The sequence below is a fragment of the Carassius carassius genome, chromosome 28, assembly GCF_963082965.1.
Source record: "Carassius carassius chromosome 28, fCarCar2.1, whole genome shotgun sequence".
Taxonomy (NCBI): Eukaryota; Metazoa; Chordata; class Actinopteri; order Cypriniformes; family Cyprinidae; genus Carassius; species Carassius carassius.
In genome coordinates, this window is record NC_081782.1 from 3,043,682 (window position 1) to 3,065,993 (window position 22,312).

The window sequence follows — 22,312 nt, forward strand, 5'->3', positions numbered from 1 at the left end:
GAAATAGTATTTTATCGTACAAAATACTCTAATGTATTACTCTATACAATAATCCTTGTTTTATTATTACATAAAAATCATTTATTAAATTTATAACCTGAAAATTTAAAGTTTATTAAAAATACTCTGTATTATAATTTAAATTTTTCATATTTTCTGTTTTAATTTTAATTTTGTTGTGTGTGTGTGTTTTTATGGTATTAAGCAGTTGGAGGCAGGTGGTATAAGGACTTTCTCACTTTATAAAGTTTATTGTATTAGAAAAAAGTGCTTCTTTGAGCAAGATGAATCACTGTGCATTTTAAATTGCAAAATGTTCTCATAGCTTAAAGCCACAAAATGTATATTTTAATTACATGAGTCTATAAATTATTGATGGATCATGCTTCAATACAAACGGAATGATCATACAAAGCGCCACTTAAATTATGAGTGGTAACCCTGCTAATGAAATAGTAAAACCTCAGGCTACACTAATGAGGGTTTATCCATGGATCTGCTGTGAATGTAATTAGTGGTAATGCAGTTAATTGTTACAAAGGGCTTCTCAACTAGCACATTTAGTCATTTTAAAGTCTCACCCACCTCAATGACTGACAGGAGGATTTCAGGGGCGGATGATCCCAGTGCCATCAGAGTCAAATTGGACACGGTTTCATTCCAGATTCTCACGGTGGCCACTGATGTTTCTCCATTTGGCATTGTGATGGTCACCTCTTTCTCCTGAGAGATCAGAAAGGGAAAATATTAAGGATGCAGTCAGCTAGTTATTACTGCTAAGCAAAAGCCTGACAGGTTCATGGACCATTCAGGATTGATTTGACAGGATTCAGAATTGGCATTCAAATTTGAATGCAAGCAAAAAATGGAAACATCCCTGAATTTTAAATACAGAAGTACATATACTACTTCTATCTGAATATATAAAGGGACATTTCTGGTTTCAGCACTATGTGATTTTCGGACAGTCTTATTTAAATACTTTAGGCATCAACTCTTTGAAAACATTTTTTTTTTGACCATTGAAAATACATAAAATGCATAAAACTATTTGCATGTAGAGTCGCATTTAGATCTCCATATCTCTGAAACTGAGAAATATAGGGCCTTAAAAATAAACATACTAAAAGAAAAGTTTGTTAATTATTAGAATCTAAAAGAATATTGAGATACTTTTTATACTTATTGAATTAAAAGAATGCAAACTTTGGAAAAACAACATTTTTGGCACCTTTTTGTTTTGATCGAGGTAAACAAGATACATTTTAAGCTTCAAATGTATTTGTTCTTAAGACATTCCTTTTTAAAATAAATAAATAATAAATAAAGCTATATGCAAAGTGATCCATATTTAGAACTACTTAGTGCCTTAAAAATGTACAGTATATTCCAATTGAAAAGTTTGTTAAGAACCAGAATGTACATTTCTTGAGTTACAGGCTTGCAAACTTTGAAAAAATTATATTTTTGGATGCAATTGTGAAAGAAGACACATTTCTTGTTTCAGCATTATTTATTCTTCAGATGTTACTCTTAAAAAAAAGATGTATCAACTGTATGCAAAGTGATCTGGTTAATGACCACTGAAAATGTGTACAATTTACATCTGATACCACACCGAGATCTTTGTATCTCTGGAAATGAACCATACAAAAAAGAAGATACCACAAGGCAAGTTTTTTAACAATTAGAATCTAAATGGATATTGAGACATCATTAATACTTCCTGAGTTATAGACATTGAAACTTTGGTGAAAAGACAGTGATTTTCCCCATTTTTGAACTGTTACCACTGTCATACAAAGATTTCAAAAGTCAACATATTTTGCTAAAAGACTAAAGTAATGATAAAATAAAATAATTGTGTTAAAAAGTCATTATCCCCCACCTGTAATTTAGCTTCAAAGCTCAGGTGAAAACTGTCATTTTGACCCCCTTCTGGATGAAAATACTGGATTACTTAGTAAATATTCATCCACGGCAAAAAATATTTTGGCTTCCACCAGAAAATAAATAAAATTTACTAACCTCTAAACTTTGGGCCAGGGAAATTTCTGAAATTTGGTTGATTTACCATTACGTTGTTCAGTTGATTGATTGCTAATGGTTTGTTGAGGCTCATCACTGGTCCTAAAGCAGTCATTTAATGGCAGAAGGCTACAATTTTATAATTTTTTTTTCTGTGCACTATGGCAAAGTTCTTTTTGTTTTCCAGTCTAGTAAAATGATGCCAAACTGTATCAAAACCCTCAGGCACAGACACCCAGCACACTCACTCTCTACAACTCAATAACACTCCTGAAGCACCGGTTTGCTGTCAGGACTCGTAATTCTGGCATTGTTTTTTTATTGTTAAGACTTTCATTGCACCCGGAGTCAGTCAAACTGTCATGGTTCAGTTGTTTCTTTTGAGATGGAAGAGTTCAAGTGTAGTTTTTCAGCCTGGAGGCTCTAAAGTGTGTGTGGCTCAGCCTCTGATCCAGGGCTGGAAATGCTTTTCCTTTAATAATTTGCAACTCGCATATTAGAAAGAATGACTGCTGCTCACAATGATGCATCTAAAGCGGTCTGTGCATGGATAGATGAAATGACTCAAAGCAAGAAAGGACACAGAGCTCTGATGCTGGATTCTTTTATTTTCTTAATGACTCAGAGTTGCGTCAGTGCTAATATGCACGAATTCTGATCTTGTTTAATAGATGCAGACAGCAAAAGTGGTAAGTTTTGGCATGCTCAAAATGTGCACATCTTAACATAATAAACAGTTCAGAGATGTTTCCAAATATTAGCTGTGTGCACAAGGCCTTGCGGTGCATTCACCGTGACCCTGCAGAGGCATCCTCATGTTTTGACAAGGGTGCATGAGGCTTGTTTCTAAGGGACGCTTTGATTAATGAGGTAGACTCAAAGCTGTTGGCTTTGATTTTCCAAAGGACGAAAGGCTGATTTACTCATCGCAGAGAGAAAGAGGGCCACTGGCTCCTCATTAAAGATCTATGCTGGCCAACCCACTAAAAATCCTTTCCTAGTTTGATGTTTGTAAATCTATAGTTATGCTATGTTATCACCATATCTTGAATTCAATATTTTTTTCAACTTCATTTCTTTTAGCTAGCATAGATTTTGTTTCATATTTCATAAAAAAAAGTTTTAAGAACACGTTTATGTTATTTTGTTTGTTTTTATTAATGTTATTTTAATATTTGTTATATACTATAGTTATTAATATGTTGAATGCTTTTATGTTTTCCATTTTTAATTTTGTAGTATAATTGTTTTTGATTATAATTTTTATTAGTTTTTAATTGTTTTAATTAACCTTTAAATATTTTAGTACTACTTTTTCATATTTTATGTTTATTTCAGTCAATGTTTGTTTCATTTTAAACAATGATTTATAATTTATTTGTTTTTAATGTTTTTAGTTTTAGTTTACTAGATTTTTATTTTAATACAAATACAAAAAATAGTTCAATGCATCAATGTGTCAACACTTTGAGGGTTTTTGTATATTTCCCCTGGGTTTGTGATTATCTACTAAAGATTATAAATGTGAATGTGACATTATATATTAAATCTGATGCTCCTAAAACCCAATGTGATACAATTTATTATGTGATAAATTATTAGCTTAATTGGTTATAAAGCACGGACCGACGATGATGAAGCACAAATCCATTCTGATTTAAAATTATTATTACCTTATAAAGGTTTATTTTTTATTTAGTTAAAAATAACAACACTGACAAACTGGAAAGCAAATGTTGGTGACTGTGCCATTGTCACAGCTTACGCTGCTGGAAGGAACACGGAACCGAAGGATAAACGAAACAAGGCTTTATTATATCCAACATAGGCATTATCCAAACATGGATCACAGAGGAAGACACAGGTAAGTAGCAAGTAGACCTGACATCACATAACTGAAAGGACAAGGCTTTTGTACAAGGGATAATTGGGGAAACACAGGTGGATGGAATCACTAAATAAACAGGGACAAGGAACACATGGGGAAATGAAAAGACACACCTGGGAACTAATCAAACCAAAGACGGAAGACAGAAACTGGGTCACAGGGGCAAAAACACACTAAATGAGTCCAGGTATGTGACAGCCATGATGGTGCAGAATTATTCATTTTGTTTTACTGTATTCCATTTTTGTTTATTAAAGTTTTTTTGGAGTTAAGATGCTAGCTGTGTGAAAGTCAGTGCATTTCCTACATCTGGCTACATTTCAAACCCCTTGTAATACTGTATAAAGCCAGAGATTTGGATTTTGTTATTTACTTTCTGGCTGACAAACTTAAATTACTGACAAAATAAAAGAGCTAAAGGAAAACTAGGCTCCTTTCTAAAAGCATTTTGGCTAATTTTCCTCTTTCGACAGGTTTATGGCGCATGAGTCAGCGGAGGTGATAAGAGTAGGCGATCTACCCTTGACAAGTGTTGACGAGTCAGTCGTTTTAGCAGAAAGAAAGAAAAAAAAACATCAAGCACACTGCAATCATTTGCATCCTATTAAACACTCAGTTGCTGCAGAAACAGTCACAATTGTTTTTATTTTAATAACAGCAATTACTAGCTAAACTGAGCTCTGGTGAAGGTTACGCTTTTAAAGAAAGAGTTCACCCAAAACTGAAAATCCTGTCATTGTTAACTCACTCTCATGTCACATCAAACCAGCATGCAGTTTTATGAATCTTCACTCAGCTTTTTGTCATAAAAAACAGTCCAGAGGGGCTGTCAAGCTTCAAAAACATAAAATAAACCATAAAATAAAAAGGCTCATGCACTACCTACAGTATATAGCCTACTAAGACTTCTGAAGCCATGATTGCTTTGCATGAGGATACATCCAAAATCCATTAAAATTCACTTTCAGTGAATACCAACTTAAATTTTACATTCACATTTAGGCATTTGACAGACACTTTTATCCAAATCAACTTACTATACATTTTATTCAATGTGTGCATTTTATCAGATTCCCAAGGATTCGAACCTATGACCTTAGCATTGCCACCACCATCCCAGTTGAAGACATGAAAACAGACTACATTTATTACACTTTTACAATGTTTTTGTCCTTTCTTGATAGTCATACTCACTTTCAACTGGTTAATATTCTTCATTTTGCAGAAAGATGCTATAAAATGCTCATTTTGCAAAAACATGACTGCATCTGGGTTTGGAAGGACATGAGAATGCACTAAGAAAATACTATTTCTTTAACAAATGATAAATTAAACAGTTATTCATGCAAATTATTCAAAAATATTGTTTGGTTAATGAAGCCAACAATAAAACATCCGAGATTATGTTAAATGATTTAGTACTGGTCAATTAAGTTCTAAAGTGAGGCATAAGAACCTGTTTACCTTGGAAAATTAAACATAAATCTTAATTTTCTGCCTCATAAACCCACCATGCTTGTAGACGCAAACACCACTATCAGAAAATAAAGGTACAAAAGCTGTGACTGGGGTGCTGTCCTTTCACAAGGTTCTAATTAAGGTAGGGCTGAGTGATATGGACAAAAATATTACCACAACTTTTTTCCCCATATCTTGCAAAATTGATATTTATCACATTACCATTAATAGGAAAGGAAATGCTTTTTAAATGTCTTAGACCTTAAGAATGAATGCAAAAAATTAAAAAGTTTGTTTAAACTCCACAGAGTAATTTAGGATCCCATGAAATCTATTTGAGTTTTCTCTATATTCTGTGTTTTCATTCTATTTTGTGTGGGATTCTGTGTTTTATGATTAAATAGAAATTTGTATAATACATTTCAAAAACATAAATACATTTAGAAGCCTTTGTTAAAACAGACTACTGTTTAAACAACAAAACTACAGCAAAATTTGGTAAAAGGTATATAGGTAAAGGTAATAAAATAATAACAAAAACAACAATAACAAACAAACTAGCAAAAGCACAAATAAATAAAACAAGTTAAGGTTCAGAACATGAAGTCAAATGTAAAATAACACTGCATAGACCTCTACTGCTGTCACTTTAAGACTCAATGCTAAAATGTATGTTCCTGTGGCTCAGAGGTAGAGCATTGCGTTAGCAGCGCAAAAGGTTGTGGGTTTAATTTCCATTTATCACACATACTGGTAAAAAATAATAATTGTATAGCCTGAATGCATCGTCTGTTAAATGCATAAATGTAAATACACAGATCCAATATACTGTTACACATGGATTTTCATTCACATAAGACCAAACTGACTGTCTTTATGAGGATATTTTTATACATAATTTTGTGTACATTTGTCTATTCAAGTGCAAGTCCACCCTCAAGAGAACTCAGTTTTGCATTTGAGCACCATATGAGAGAGCTAAAGTGTTCTCTTTTGCATCTTTTTGCACTTGAATGGTTTAAAATCACATAAAAAATGAACACCAAGGAATCAAAATGCGCATGTCTTACAGAATCCACAGCTCTTAGAAATTTGGAACTGCTTCTCGATACCCAATCCTAGTACTAAAATGCACCTTTTAGGGGTCTAATAGCTTTTGTACCTTTTTTTCTCAAAGTTTTTGTACCTTTTTGTCTGATTCTGTGAATAAAATTAGCCAATAAGTGCAAGACGAGACCCACCTGTGACGTGATGACCTCTATAGATGCCATGAACCTATCAGCGATGATGGACACTCCCAGAAACATGTACATGAGAGAGACGAAATACACGATGGCCCGGACAATCTGCTCTCCCAGGCTGGGATTGATGGGCGTCCACACGGGCAGCAGGATTCCAGGATTGCATTCCACCAGTTGATTGCACTTTTTTTTCGTTGTGACGCCATTGCTGTCATCGGTCACGTTATTGTAAAGTTCTGATGGAGCTTCTGGAGCGACGGAGGGCTGGAGAGACGGTTCTTCCCACTGGGATTCAGGAGAACAGGATGGAGGCAGAGAAAGGAAGAGGATGAGAGACAGGAGAAGGATGGGAGAGGAAAACGGTGCCATGACCTCGCTCCTCAAAAGGCTTCAGAGTTCAGAGGAGGAGAAGAAATAAAGGACGCGATGCAAGACGGAGAGGAACCAGCCCACCAGGTGACCTGGAAAGAAAAGAGTGGAGAAAAGAGAAAACTGTAAAATAAATTAATATCATCATCAGAAAAACAAATCTTATCCAGTGCTCACAATCCAACATAAATATCTCCCAGCTGCAGCGCTGTAAAGCTTGCTTTTATAGCAGAGTAAATCAAGTAGGTGATTATAAAAAAATATGTGAGATGCAGAAACAGACCTTGGTAGAATAAAAGGCTGCGTAGGCAATGCAAATGATTGCTTTCTTGAGGTGAAACATGGTTACAAGGACAACAACTTATTGCTGATGATGATGGACGTGATGTTTTTCTAAGAGCTTAGCAACGGGACATTGAGCCTTTGAGTCAAATAACAATGAAATATGTGTAGAAATGTTGCCAGGATGGAGGATTATGTCCTCTGCAGGTCTCGGAGAGGGACATCTGTGGATGCAAATACTCAAAAACCTTTCTGTACTTGCACACAGTCAGGCAAACCAGAGGAAACTTGAATGCACAGATATTGCTCTTTCACAGCTTTAGCGACTCAAAATGTGGTACTCAGTTGTATTTTATTGCAAACGTTACCTTTGTCTCAGATTTTTCTATTCTAGAAGAGAGAAAAAATGTAATTGAAACAATTGTGGATGAACATAAAAATATTAGAGTTTTAAAGTGAATGTGGATAAGAAACAATTGAGGCCTATTTTAGACTTTGGTATCTTGGCAAAAACAAGCACATTACTGAGATTTCATACCTGAGATTTTATTTAAATTTTTTCCTAGAAGAAAATATGTCAGTTTGTTCTCATTGAAACTTATTGTTGTCTGGGGGGAGTTTGATATTTGCAAGATCTCATTTGAGCATTTTCCTTCATAAGACTGATTTTGATATGAATGCAAGCATTTCTTGTCACATTCTCCCATCTAATTATAGTGTATTATTAGTATTGTTTATACAATAGTATTAATATTATATAGCAATACTTATTAATATTTAGATTTTTTATTATAAGAATTGTATTATATAATTTTTAAGTTTAAGTCATATTTTATGTATTTTATTATATATATATTATTTTATATATATATATTAGTTTATATAGCTTTAATTATTTCAGTAATTTAAGTTTTTCATGTAATGTATTTATTTTATCAGCTTTATTCAATTACCAGAAATTCTTAATAGTTTTAGTAAACCATAAAACACTTATTTTAGTGTAAAATAAAACATTTCTACCTTTTACTTTAAATTCTTTTTAATCTAATATATTTAACTTTTTTCTATTACCAAAATGTCTTTTTTTATAGTTTTAGTTTTAGTGAACAATAAAATATTGTACATAATAAGTTTAATTTCTAAAATTATGTTTTTAACAGCTTTATTTCATTTATTGAAGATGATTTTAATACAATAAAACATTTCTAATGCTTTATATGTTTTAGTTTAATTTCTAATATTTATGTTTATTAATATGCTTTATTTTACTTACTGAAGATGATTTTAAAAGCTATAGTTTTAGTGAATTTTATTTAGTTTATTATCTTTATTCAAGTTACCAAAAATAATTTTAATAGTTACAGCTTTAGTGAACATTGTTTAGTACTACTAAGAAATTTCAGGAGAAACATTTGAGACAAAGTTACAAACCCCGTTATTAATTCTCCTGAGCTTTAAAAGAGCAAACTTTGAGCAATCTGACAGCAGACTTTGGTATTCTGACACATCTGAGCACTATTTTGAGACTTATAGGGTTGTTTCTCTTTCCAGCAAGCACACTCTCAGTCTAATGCTGATCTATAGCACATCAGCGAGCAAGAGAGGGCACCTACTCGCTTTCTCTTTAAATACAATTTTACAGACACTTAAATGTTTCTAAATTCAGAGCACGCTATCCATACTCACTCGTCCTTCTTTTTCCTCCTATTGTCTCTTTCTAAATGGCCTTATTCCATCACAGAGTAGCTCTGTGTCTAAAACAAAGTTTGAGCTGCTCTCTCTGCTCTTGCTCAGAATACTAAACAGACAGACAGAGCGGCTTTGTGCTCGGGATTCATGCAGTGACGGGTTGCACGGAGGTTAGTGGGTTACCCCATCATTTCCCCTCATTACCAGAGCATCTCTCTCTCCTGACGTTACTCCATTTGTATGACTGCAGGCTTGTCAACTGCAGAGAACGAATCTCCCAATATAGCAGCCTGGCAAAGACTGAGTCATATTATGAGCTGAAATAACCAAGATGCAGAAGCTGTGTTTGTTTCTGTGGCAAAACCGACTCAGGGACGAAACTTGCACGGAACTCATGTTTCTTTTAAAATGGCACATTAAGGGAGGTACAAAACAGATGCTCTGGAGATCTCAGATGAGTGAGCTGCATATGAGAATACTGAATGATAGACACTGAGAGAGACGCTGAAAAACTGAATGCAATTGAATAGGTTTGCATTTCATCTACGCATATGTTTTTGCAAAGTGTAGCATGCTAATAAAGCACATTAAAAGGAGAAAGAAAGAGTTGGGCATCAGTTTTGGAGTCCGGCTCATAGATATTCCCCTACAATTTGGGATGTTTCCATAGCGACCCAGCAAAGGGCTGGTGAGGGTGACCCATCACAAAGAAATGGTGCAGAAAGACAGTCAGAAAGACAGTTAAAAAATATATGGAAATTGCAAATTTTATATTATATTATTTATTATTTTAAATAAAATTAAAGCCAACTTGTAGTACTTTTTAAATATATATATTTTTGTAGAACTATTTATAGTATACTTATGCAGATTTGGAGAATGAATGCTCTGGATGCACTGCAGTGAATGGGTGCCGTCAGAATGAGTGTGCAAACAGCTGATAAAAACATCACAATAATCCACAAGTTATTCAGTCCATCAGTTAATGTCTTGTGAAGTGAAAAGCTGTGTGTTTGTAAAAAAACAAATACATTGTTGAGACATTTTAACCTGAACTGGTGTTTCTGGGCAAAATACTCATCCATAATTCATAATAACTCTTGCTCAAGACAAAAAGTCCATCCTCTGTAGCCCTCTCTCATCAAAATCCACTCGTATATTTGTTTAGAACTCTTTTTACTTGTAAACGGTGCTTGATCTGTACATATTTCTCTCTGGGTTCATACGAGATTACTTTTTTCACTGGAGAAAGCAGTATTTTACGGCCAGAGGACTCGTATTTCTAAACGTCTTGATGGAATTTTTTTTTTTACAAACGCAGCTTTTCACTTCACGAGATGTTAACTGATGGACTGGAGTGGTGTGGAATACTTGTGAGGTTTTTTATCAGCTGTTCGGACTCTCATTTTGACGGCACCCATTCACTGCAGAGGATACATTTCTCCAAATCTGCTCTGATGACGAAATAAACTCATTCACATCTTGAATGACCTAAGGGCAAGTACATTATCAGCAAATGTTCATTTTTTGGGATGAACTACTCCATTAAAACAGGCTTAAATGTTTATTTTAAATATGGGACCTGGACATGTTTTCAAGAGATTAACAATAATGCACCTCTCTCTGCCTCTCTCCTCTGTCACACATACAAACATTCCCACGTGCGCAGTGATTCATCCATTTAGCTGTTTCAGCAAGTGCACTCACATGCCAAATCCAGTGTGCACTAACCACAGCACACATATCTCTCTCTCACACACACACACACACACTGATGCAGCATTTCTTTTCAGGCTATTCTCAGACAGACTGAGAAGTTCACTCTTACATAAACAAGTTACATGCAACTATTCAAACTAGCACTGACAGAGCACTTAAGCCATGGCGAGGCTAAACACAATTCTTTATTTTACCAAAATGCTTTCCGGAAACACTCAGCCATGGCTCATTTCAGCCGCTGACCTAGAGTCATCTGATAAATATGTGCAGCAATGAAAAACCCAAGGCCTTTTCCTTTCACACCCCAAAACTCACTACCCAGAGTCATTACAGACTGCACATACAGTCATTAGAGACTCATCTGCTATTAAATCCAGCCTGAAAACATTTCTCTTTAGAGGAGCTTTTAGTTAACCAGTTCCCATTGTCAGTCCATTTTGTAGCTTGTACATTACTGGATCCTGTTTATGCATTGACGCATCTTCTTGTTAGTCTTCTGTGTATATTTCACTCTGTGCCTTGAGGAGGCACTCTTTTTATAATGTATTATTGCTAATTTTATTATTAAGAAAACAGAAAAACAATGCATTATGCACCAGGGTTATTATAGTTAAATAAATAGTAAGATTCAGGATACTCTCTCCACAATGGCGGCACGCTACAGCAGATGGGATGAGAAGGAGAAGAATTGTCGAATAGAAAGTCATTATTTTTCTTTTCTCTTAGCTTCATAAAATTACAGTTGAACACCTGATGTCACATGGAATATTTTACAGATGTCCTTACTACGTTTCTGGACCTGGGAACATTGCAGTTGCATTGCTGTCTATGGAGGGTCAGAAAGCTCTCTGATTTCATCCAAAATATCTTAATTTGTGTCTTATGGGTTTGGAGTGACATGAGGGTGAGTAACTAATGACAGAATTTTCATTTTTGGGTGAACTATACCTTTAAGCTTTGTCTACAGACTGTGCTTTCACATAAAATATAAACAAATAAAAATGCATGCATAACCAAGGATTTTAAATATGTTTTAAGTATAATCAATACTAAACATTACACATGTTGACATAATATGCATTTAACCAGGAAATATCCCCGGCGTGCATCACTGAGCATGTCGGTACACATTGTGTCATTTTTTACGTTGCTGAATTAGGACTCGTAACCTAATTTGTCCTTTCTAGTACAAGAAGACAATACTCTAACAGCATCTTATCGTTTGCTAAAAGGAATCTGTGATGAGGGATGAAAGAAACATGGTTTCTGTTTACAAATTCATGTGCACAAAAGCCATGAATAATGCCTGGATTTGCAGCTTTTTGCTGTTAAAGACAGTAGGAAATTATGGGAAGAAAGGAAAGGGATTGAGACCTGATGCAAGCTTGTTTTTATTTCTCTATAGAAGAGGCCTATATAGTGCATGTGCGTTAATCACTAATCTCCAGATGAATAGTGTTTTTTCAATATGCACAAGCATATCCACACAAAATTTGTCAAATCTGTGTTGGAAAAGAGAAAACAGAGGATTTGGGCTAAAAATTTAATATGAAGCAACCTCTTATTTTGGTGGTTTTGCACTACCAAGACGTTAAGAAGAGCTCTATGGTTTGGCAGAGACACTGACAACTGGAGAGAATTAAATATTTCAACAATCGTTAATTTATTATCTTTTACTATTTATTCAAAACAGAACCCCTGGAGCATGACATTATATCCTTCTGTCCATAATGCAAGGTCTGAAATAATTTTGCATGCTTAAAATCTGTGTGACTGGCCCTTGAGTCTGTGCACATCCACACATTATACAGTTATGTGTTTCTCTGAACTGTTCGGCTATTCAATCATTTTATTTGGCAGCGACTGCAGTCACAGAGAGCATGCAGCTAATGTTTCAAGCGATCGTGTCCTGGCTTTATTTCAGGTCAAATGAGAAGCTGTTTCCTCTGATTCTTCCAAGGCTTCTGGGAAAACCCTGATGTCCTTCATTAATTCTGGATATATAATAACAAGCTGGACACATTCAAATGGAGCATTACCTTGCCTGCTGTTTGTAACAGCCAGCCTCACTTGATATCGACATAGGAAACACACACTCAAACGCGAACTGTTTTGCACTTTTTGTTTTTACAAGGCTTTCGAAAATTGTAATTTATAATACAATCTATGAACAGTCTCTTTCTGAGACACACACACACACACACACACACACACACACAAGTTAATGTGATTCGAGTAGGCTGTGGATTCCATCTTAGAGATTAAACATTTGCTTAATTTCTTCCACCTATAAAGCTAAAACAATCTTTTATAAAAGCTGTATCTGATGATGGCTTTACAGACAAGAGGCTGGAAAAGTGTCTGAGGCTTAAAGAGAAACTCAATAAGAAGAGAGTCTGATACTTGAAGAATGTCTGATGATGAAGAGCATGTGATGCTTAAAAAACATCTGATGACAGAAGAGCATCTAATACTTGAAGAACACCTGATGATGAAAGAGCGTCTAATGCTTTAAAACATTCTGATAATGGCAGAGCATCTGATGAAGAAAGAGCATCGGATTCTTGAAAACAGCAGATGATGGAGGATTGTCTGATAATGTCTGTTGCTTGAAAAGGGTCTTATGCTGGGAGAACATCAGATGCTTGAAAAAATGTCTGATGATGGAAGAGCAACATAATCTTGAAGAAATATCTGATAACAGAAAGTATAGTCAGAAAGGCATCTGATGCTTAAAGAATGTCTTAAAACGGAAGAGCATGTGATCATGAAAGAGCACAAAATGCTTGAAAATGGAAAAGCATTCAATTCTTCAAGTAACGTGATCACAGATGAAAGTCTGATGATTGAAGAAGACCTGATAACTGACGAGTGTGGATGCTAAGAAATGGTCTGATGCTGGAAGAGCATCAGATGCCTGAAAAAATGTCTGATGACAGAAAGACGTCTGAAGATAGAAGAGATTCAGATGCTTAAAAAAACATCTGTTGACACAAGAGCATATAATTCATGGATAATGTCTGATGATGGAAGAGCAACAGAAACTTGAAGAAAAGCCTGATAACTGAAGACCATCTGATGATGGAAGAATAACTAATGCTTGGTGATCATCTGATGCTTTAAAACATGTCTGATGCTGACAGAATAACATCTGATGCTTGAAAATGTCTGATGATGGAAGAGCATCAGATTCTTGAAGAAACATCTGATAACAGAAGAGCATCTGATGACGAAAGAATGCCTGATGCTTGATGAGTGTTTGATGCTTGAAAAGGGTCTGATGAAGGAAAAGCATCAGATTCTTGAAGAAACCACTGATAACAGATAAATGTCTGATGCTGAAAGAGCGGCAGATGCTTGAAAAAACATCTTATGACAGAAGACTGTCTAATGCTTGAAAAATGTCTGATGCTGGAAGAAACTCTGACTGCAGAAGAGCATCTAACGGAAGAAGATATTCTGATGTTTGAAGGTCTGATTCTGAGAGAGTGTCTCATCACAGAAGAACATCTGATCATGCAACAGCGTCTGATAATGGAAGAACATCTGATTCTGGAAGAGAATCTGATGAGAGAAGAAGAGGACAGAGGACAGAAGAACATCTGATGTTTAAAAAATGTTTGATGACACAAGCATCTGATCATAGAGTGCAAGTGTTTCAGGCAACAATGTTTTGATTAATTCATACTGAGTTCCACTTTTGACATCAAATCATTAAGCTGATTTTCTTAAACTGCAGGATCAAAGCAACATTATGTAGCAATTCTTTTTTTTCTTTTTTTTGATTTGCTTCATGCTCAAGTATAATTTCAACAGCTGAGACCGAGAACAGCAGTGAGAAAAGCCAAAGGCTTCACATTAACATGCTGAGCTCTAATCACCAGGAAAATAGAATAACATTTGCATATGCTAAACATAGATCATTATTAGTACAAGAGAGAGAGGACACTGTGAACGTACAGAATTCAAACAGAAGAGCGGCCCTAGAATTCACAGCGACGATCTTCATGTGCCCTTCTATCACAACTACAAGTGTCAGGGTCCTGCTATACTTAGGAAACTTAAATAATGCTCATTAACAGGATTAATGCAAAGGTTGAAGTCATTACATTGTACGATTCAGCAGTAAATCTTCACAGCCACCCCACAGATGAAACAGATGAGTAATTATTGTGTCATTGAACTGATTAAAGAGAACACACGTCCTCGATTTCATCACATATTAATAGAGCTTTCAATATTTTATGCTTGATGTGAATGAATGGGACTCTGTATGAGGAAGCTGCCAGCAACATGAGAGAGAAAATGACATATATTAGGGAGTAAAAAAAAATGGAATAAATAAGAAAAGGATGATTATTTTATAAATCTACATGCCAACACTTAAAAATTAAGATTTTAGTGTTAGGTTAGTATTAAACAAGATATAATATTTCATTCATATGTGTTATTTTGAAATGCAATACATAAAAAATTTAATATAAAATAATTATTAAAAGTAAATATGAATAATACGAATCATATGGAATATAATTTTAAAGTTAAAAATTATAGAACACAATTAATAAAACATAAACCAAAATAATGACTGTATTATATGAAATATTCCTTTACAACTTTCTGGGAGGAAAATATTCACAAATTATCCTATTTTAAGATTTTATTTTGAACTACTTAAAAAAAAAGACAGCATTTATGCATTTTAATAAGCATTAATTAGACTTTCAGGAAAAATGCCCTTGTGACAACTAGCCCCGGTCTTCCCTATAGACCATAGTTCAGTATATCCTATAGATTTGTACTTAACATAAAACATTATAGACCACTCACAACCCTAGCCATGAAATAAGACAGATTGTGCTTTTATGAATCCTTTTCCTTGTGGCATTGTTTCTGATTTTCTTCTGGGGACATTTTCAAGTTTCATCCTCACCATCACAGCAGATCATGAAACACACACGCACACACACAAATGCACACTATCATTTTTCTAGATGTGAGCACACAGAGATCAGTGTGAATTCAATTTATCATTTTATATACAATAAAACCTGCATTGTGATTGTGAAGTTCAGGACAGGAAAAAGGAATGAACAGATTTAATGTCAATGCTAGTCTAACAAACTCACAGGATTCATTTAACTCCTGGGCAAAACTCAATTCTGCACTCGCCACAGTCTGATGCCAGACACACTGCGAGGCAGAGGTGAGAATTGAATTTTTCTGCATCATGTTGATTTACTGTGTTCAAAACGAGCTCCAGACCCGACATGTGGCCGTTTGTGCAGATTGCAGCGAGGTGTTCGACTTCACTCACAGGCCCTCTGAACGATGCTTCATGAATTTTGCAAATGCTGATTTAGTAGTTCTATGCTCTACAGTGAACCTGCAATCATAAAAGCTGCTTAATAGACCTTGACAGTCTAACTTAGATGAGTAGATGTTGAGGAACGACTTCCCTTCTGCAGCGATCATCATTTTAAAAGACTTTCTTATATTCAGAACATCAGAAATAGTGTAGCGGTTTAATTCAGAAAGTTAAACTAACAGTGACTTCCCCGCTGACAGAAATATGTTCTCCTGTAAGCCATTTATAAAATGTTACTTCTGCATGTTCCTTAAACATAAAAAAAAATCCAATCTTTTAAATGCTTTAAAAATGTTTCTTTTGGTTATGTGAACATTAAGGGAACGTTCCATTTTATACGTTTGAAAACACAATGTTCCCTGAACATTCAAAACATCCAGTGAAAAAAATGCAAACAAGTGAACATTCCATTTCAGAATTTTGCAAATATCACAGGAATGTTACTTTTGAATGTTCTCTGATCAAGTCGTAACATATAAAGATTATTTAAAATGTTCATTTAAAATGTCCAACGAAAAGATTTCATAAATAGACATTTCATGAATAATGTATAAATACAACTTTTGTGCTAACATTCTACAAACTTTATTAAAGACCAGAGAATTCTGAACAAACCTTTCATTAACATTACCCATTAACCTTGAACGTTCTGGAAACATTCCTTGTTAGCTGGGTTAGTGTCTCTTAATGTCTCAACACATTTACCTGGGATAGGAGAGTATATCTGAACAATGAAAAGCTTACGCACATGAAATGGTAAAGCAATGTGTTGCATTATATTACAAAATTCATTGACATGATTATTTAACATGAACACAACAAGTCAATTGAAATGTACTTTACTTCAAAATGATTTCTGTCAGACTGATCGCTTTAATTGGTAATGCTTTGAATGTCATTACCACCTACATCTGCAGCCAAGCACACAGTCAGGCTGGCCGAAGCTCACAAATGTGCAATACCACCCACCGGCTTCACTCTGAACCTCAGATCAAACACACACACACACACACACACACACACACACACACACACACACACACACACACACACACACTCCAGGCTCAGGAAAAAAGAAAGAGCTGAAAAATCTCAGGTTTTCTAAGAATAAAGGTTGCACATTTACACCTAAAAAGGAAAAAACGGTTCCAAATATTTCAGTATTTTTATTTTTTCCTGAAACGTCACCAGAAATCAGTGTGTAAACAGAGTCACATTATATGTACGATATAAAAAGTCTGGGTTATTGCATAATGTACAGCAGTATACTTTATTCCAGCTGACAAAATATATCCTAAGAACATTTTGAAATGTTATTTCTGATGTTCTGAACATTGAAACCCAGTCCAGATTTAAACCATTTTTTCTTGGTTAAGTGAACATTCCATTTTATTATTTTTCAAACATTATGGGAACATTACTCTCAGATACATTTCAGAAAAAAAAGAACATTCCATGAATGATGTAGAAACGCTTTTGTGTTGGATACATTTGGAAGACGTTGTTTTAACTTTGCTAAAATAATTTAGAAAGAACATTACTAGAACGTTGGCCAAAGTTCTGAGAACGTTCCTTGTCAGCTTGGATACTAAAAATATTATTTGACAGTGTGCATTATAAACATTTCAAACAGTAGTATGCATATTCAATATTATCATTACATGAGTTTCTGTGCAGGTTTGTTTCAGCTTAGTAGTCGATTAATTGGAAAATAACAGGGTTATTTATTTTTACTGTAATCCAATTATGTTTAACCATGTTGCACCTTGTACATTTTAACAGTCCAATTAAATCATGAATGAGATTGAAAATTGCAGTTGATTGGAAAGAAAGGTCAAGTACTATACATTGCATTGTGGGATACAGTATTTCATGCCTTGCTGTATTGAGGTATCAGAAAAGGTGCATAATGCATAATATGCATGGTATAGTAGGAGTATTATGCTATTCTAAATATAGCCAAAGTGCTGTTGGACCATAAAAACTAAGAAAAAAGACTGCACATGAGCCAAGAAGTATTATGTGTCAGTTGAAATCCCATTTTCCTGTAATGAACTGATTTGAATTGAGAAATTATAGATGGTGCTTTAATCACACATCAATTTCACTATAATACACAAAGACAAAAACAGCCATGTTGGTCAACAGGGCGCATTACAGTAGATCATTAAATGCCTTAATTAGATTAAATTATGTTGGAGAAGGGCTTTCAGGATATCAGTGCTGAAGATATCAGGAGTTCATTAATGAATCTGTGGAAAGGTTGTTGTGATAAATGAAACATCATTTATAAATGCACAATTATCACAAGATTAGAATTCTTATCTGAAATTAACCAATAGAGCGTAAAAATGGGCACCTCAGCTCCCAAAAGTGCTTGCCTTTCATTTTCTCCACAGGCTTTTCAACAGAATTTGCCACTAAAAAGTCAATGAATGAAACCAGCCACAAACATTGGATTTGAAAATAGCACTCCAGCGAAAAAACACAAAGTTTTTTCTTGAGAGAATTAGACATCTAATACTACAAATTTAACCCATTTAAAAGAATAAAATACCACCTAGTTGAAGTTTCATGCAAAATATTCAAATATTTACATGTATATCTGAGAGTGTAAGAAGACTGACTTGATTCACAATGCATCATGGGAGTCGCTGCTGAGCAGATGTTGCATTGGGATTGTGGGCAATGTAGTAAGTTGCATGCTAATCATATTGATTTGTGACTTGAGCAGCATATTTCATCAAATCACAGTCCCAGAGCTCATGGTAAATCAGTTTTGAAGGGTTCATGCATCACTGCATGGATCTATTTCTCTGTGGAGCAAATTATTGAGATTTTTACCTGTGGAATCTGACTGTTTTGCTCTGTGCCTGAAGGAGCCCCAAAACAAGGCGAATCAGAGTGGATTCCTAGAGAGAGAATGGTTGGATATTCAGTCTCATTTGAGTGTGAGTCCTGTAATGAAGGTGAAGTTTCTCCAGCTGTATGTTGAAGCTCAGCAGCGTCAGTGAGATTGTGATTTGTGCTGGAACGCTAGTCAAGCACAGATGCATCTGTCACAGTCAGTATACGGCTCTTCTCTTCCTCTCCAGGTCTCTCTGCTCTCGTTTGTTCTCTCATCATCTCTCCCTCTTTTCTAGCTCTGTTCATTTCCTTTCCCCCCACCCACTCCTCCTCCGTCCAGTCCATCCGCCCACTCATTCATTCTCTTCCCCTCAGCACATCTCGCCCTCCCTCTCTGCTCTTTCTCATCTTTTCTTTTTCCCCCGTTTCTGTTTGCCATTCGACATGAATGCATGTTCTGTATGTTAATACATAAGGAGGAGAGGAGAGATGAGATTATATGAGATAAGATGAGATGAGATGAAACAACAAGATGAGATGAGAGGAAAAGAGTTGAGATGAGAACAGGTGAAATGAGACAAGAGATGACAAACTGAAACAAGACGAGAGAATATGAAATGAAAGGAGAAGAGGTGAGACAAGAGAACATGGAATAAGACAATTTGAGATGAGAGGAGACGAGGTGAGATGAACTGAGACTAGAAGAAGAGAGGAGAAGCGATGAAATGAGACACGAGGAGATGAGACCAGAGAGAAACAAGATGAGATGAAACTAAAGAGTCAAGAGAAAAAGAAATGAGAGGAGACAAAAGGAGATGACATGAGATGAAAATCACAGAAAAGGAGAGGAGGTGAGGATGTAATGAGAAGTCAGTACAAGATTAGATAAGATGAGGTGGAGGTTATGAGATGTTAGAGGAGATGAAATGAAACAAGACAAGAATGAGACAAAATGAGAAATGAGGAGAGACAAAATGAGAGGAGAGGATAAGAGAATTAGATAGGACAGATTAAATGAGAGAAAACTGGCTAAAATGAGACAAGAGGAGAGGTGACTGGGACTGATTCTCCTCCAGCTGTCTCTCTTTTGTTAGCAGCTGTTAGTAGTCTGTTAGCTGCGTGAAAGAGTCTGTTAGTGGACAAACACACACTGACACAAATACATCAGCAGCCTTAAAGGGTGTCCATTCATCAATGTTCGGGTGGACAGCCCAGAGATGCTGTTAATGAGCCGGCGCTCTAATCTCCCAGCATGCCATGCAGTGGTACAAGCCCTTTGCTTCACTGCAGACTGCTACAGAGATAACACACAAACTTTCAAATAATCAGCTTCACACCATCTAGAAATAACATCAGACTGGACTGTGTGTTGAGATCAGACTGAAATACTGTTAACCAGTCAGACTTAATACTTGTATGTCAAAGTCAATTCAAAGATAAACTTATTACAAGTGTAATCAATAGTATATGCACACCAGACGGTCCATGGACAACATGCTCTCACTCCCAACTCGTGACATATTGACGCTTGGCCAGGACCCCTTGGCATTGCTTTTTGATGCTCAAGGTATGCCTTTAGTGTCACTTTATTAATGCACAGGGTACCCTTTTATGCCCCTCCACTGATTTCAGTTGTTTGCCTTAATTTAATGGTTTGCATGCATTTGTAAAAATATAAATAATTTACATTTACATAATCGGGTTAGGCCTACCTTACCCCACCCCTTCCCTAAACCTACTCACTTCTGAACAATATAAAATACGTAACAGGCAAATAAAATTACAGTCTCAGGTATTTATTACAAAAACAAACTATGGAAGCCAGTTTCCGCCATTGAATAAAAAATAAAACAAAGGTTATTGTGTCTTTTTATCTTGCAACTCTTGCGCGTTATAAATTCAGAATTGCAGATATAAACTCGCAATTCAAAAAAAAAAAAGTTTATATCACAAAATTCTGAGAAAACAAGTACAAATTGTAAGATAAAAAGTTGCAATTACTTTGATTTATTTTTTTCTTTTATTTTAATTGGTGGAAACGGGCTTCCATAAAAAAAAAACTGACCATAAAAAGTCATGTTGCATTCCAATTGTTCTGAAGCCATTCAATATCTTTATGCAAAGAAGAAAATAAACAAGGTTTTAATCACTGAAAATGATCCCACTCCATTAATGCACTGACATCTCATTCAAAAAGATGACTCTCGTAGCATGACGCAATCATCACAAGACACACAAGAGTTAAGAGCATTTCACAACTAAGGCTGATGTAAGGCTACTTCTGGTGCATTTTTTACATTTTGCGCACAGACTGCAGTACACAGGATCCTGAGTTTATGGCCGATGGAGACGGTGATCAAGTCTATATTACTCTCATACATCAATCATTTTGCCTCAGAAGACTTGGAATATGAATATTTCTTGAATAAATTATGATTGTAGTTGTATGTGCCTGTAATATCTTTTGTTTTATCGACAAATGGTAGGTTTAGGGGCAGGGGTTGGGTTATGTGCTCGCAAATAGTGTAATGTAAATAAAACTATTGTGTCTGTTTACATAGAAAAATCACACCCCAACATATATGCAATAATGCCAATATTATTTCCCTAATATATCATTTAATCATGACAGTATAATTCCCAATTCCTTTCACGTAAGCATATTGATGCCAAGGGTTTCTTATTTAAAACAATGGAGGACCCTGCATGTCGAAAAATGATGCTAAAGAGTCACGACCAAGAGAGTTGGGAGCAAGAATGTGTTGGGAGCACATGCATTTCACAATCTCTTTCCCCCTCTTTCTGCAAATATATTTGGGTTATTTCACATGTGCATAAGAACAAACAAGTTTGGTTGTAATTAAAGTTGTGCTCAGACTGCCTGCAGGAAGGAAATATCACAAATGAGATCTTGCTTGTTTCACCTAGACACAAATTCAATTAAATGCAGATGAAATAGAGACTGTAGCTGCAGTCTCCTACTTTTCACAACTTTCTCGTGAAGTCCACAGTAATCTCATAAGTGTTGCTGCTAGAGTTTCAGAAGAGATGTCAAACTGTGCTCCCAAAGTCTGCAATCTAAAGTTTAACATCTCAATATTATCTCCAACATTTCTCATCAAATTCTCCCAATTGTTAAATGATTTGAGCTCTAATCCACATTCATTTGAGCTCTCTACTCTCACTATATGACAACTTTTGTCCCATTTACAGTATGTCTATTATTATTTCACACACACAAAAATGAGAAAGAATTTACAAAATGAGAATTTGAGACAAAAAAAAACAGTTCATCCTTAAAATTCTTTCATGGTTTACTCAACATCATGTTGTTCTAAACCCATATGAAATTTTAACTTCCACAAAACACAAAAATACTAATTCTTTTAAATTAAATTACAATAAGCTGGATTATAGGATGTA

At 35.2% G+C, this 22,312-nt stretch overlaps 1 protein-coding gene across 2 annotated transcripts in view; it reads right to left on the reverse strand.

Moving 5' to 3' along the window:
• The window catches only part of LOC132107716 (sodium/calcium exchanger 2-like), a 102,434-nt gene that overhangs the window by 18,345 nt on the left and 61,777 nt on the right, over positions 1-22,312 (reverse strand). For both annotated transcript variants that reach the window (XM_059513872.1, XM_059513871.1), the window contains exons 2-3: positions 6,616-7,076; positions 586-723 (exon numbers count right to left, since the gene is read on the reverse strand). In XM_059513872.1, coding sequence (XP_059369855.1) covers positions 586-723; positions 6,616-6,984 — 507 coding nt within the window. In that variant the 5' untranslated portion in view covers positions 6,985-7,076. The remainder of the gene's footprint in view (positions 1-585; positions 724-6,615; positions 7,077-22,312) is intronic.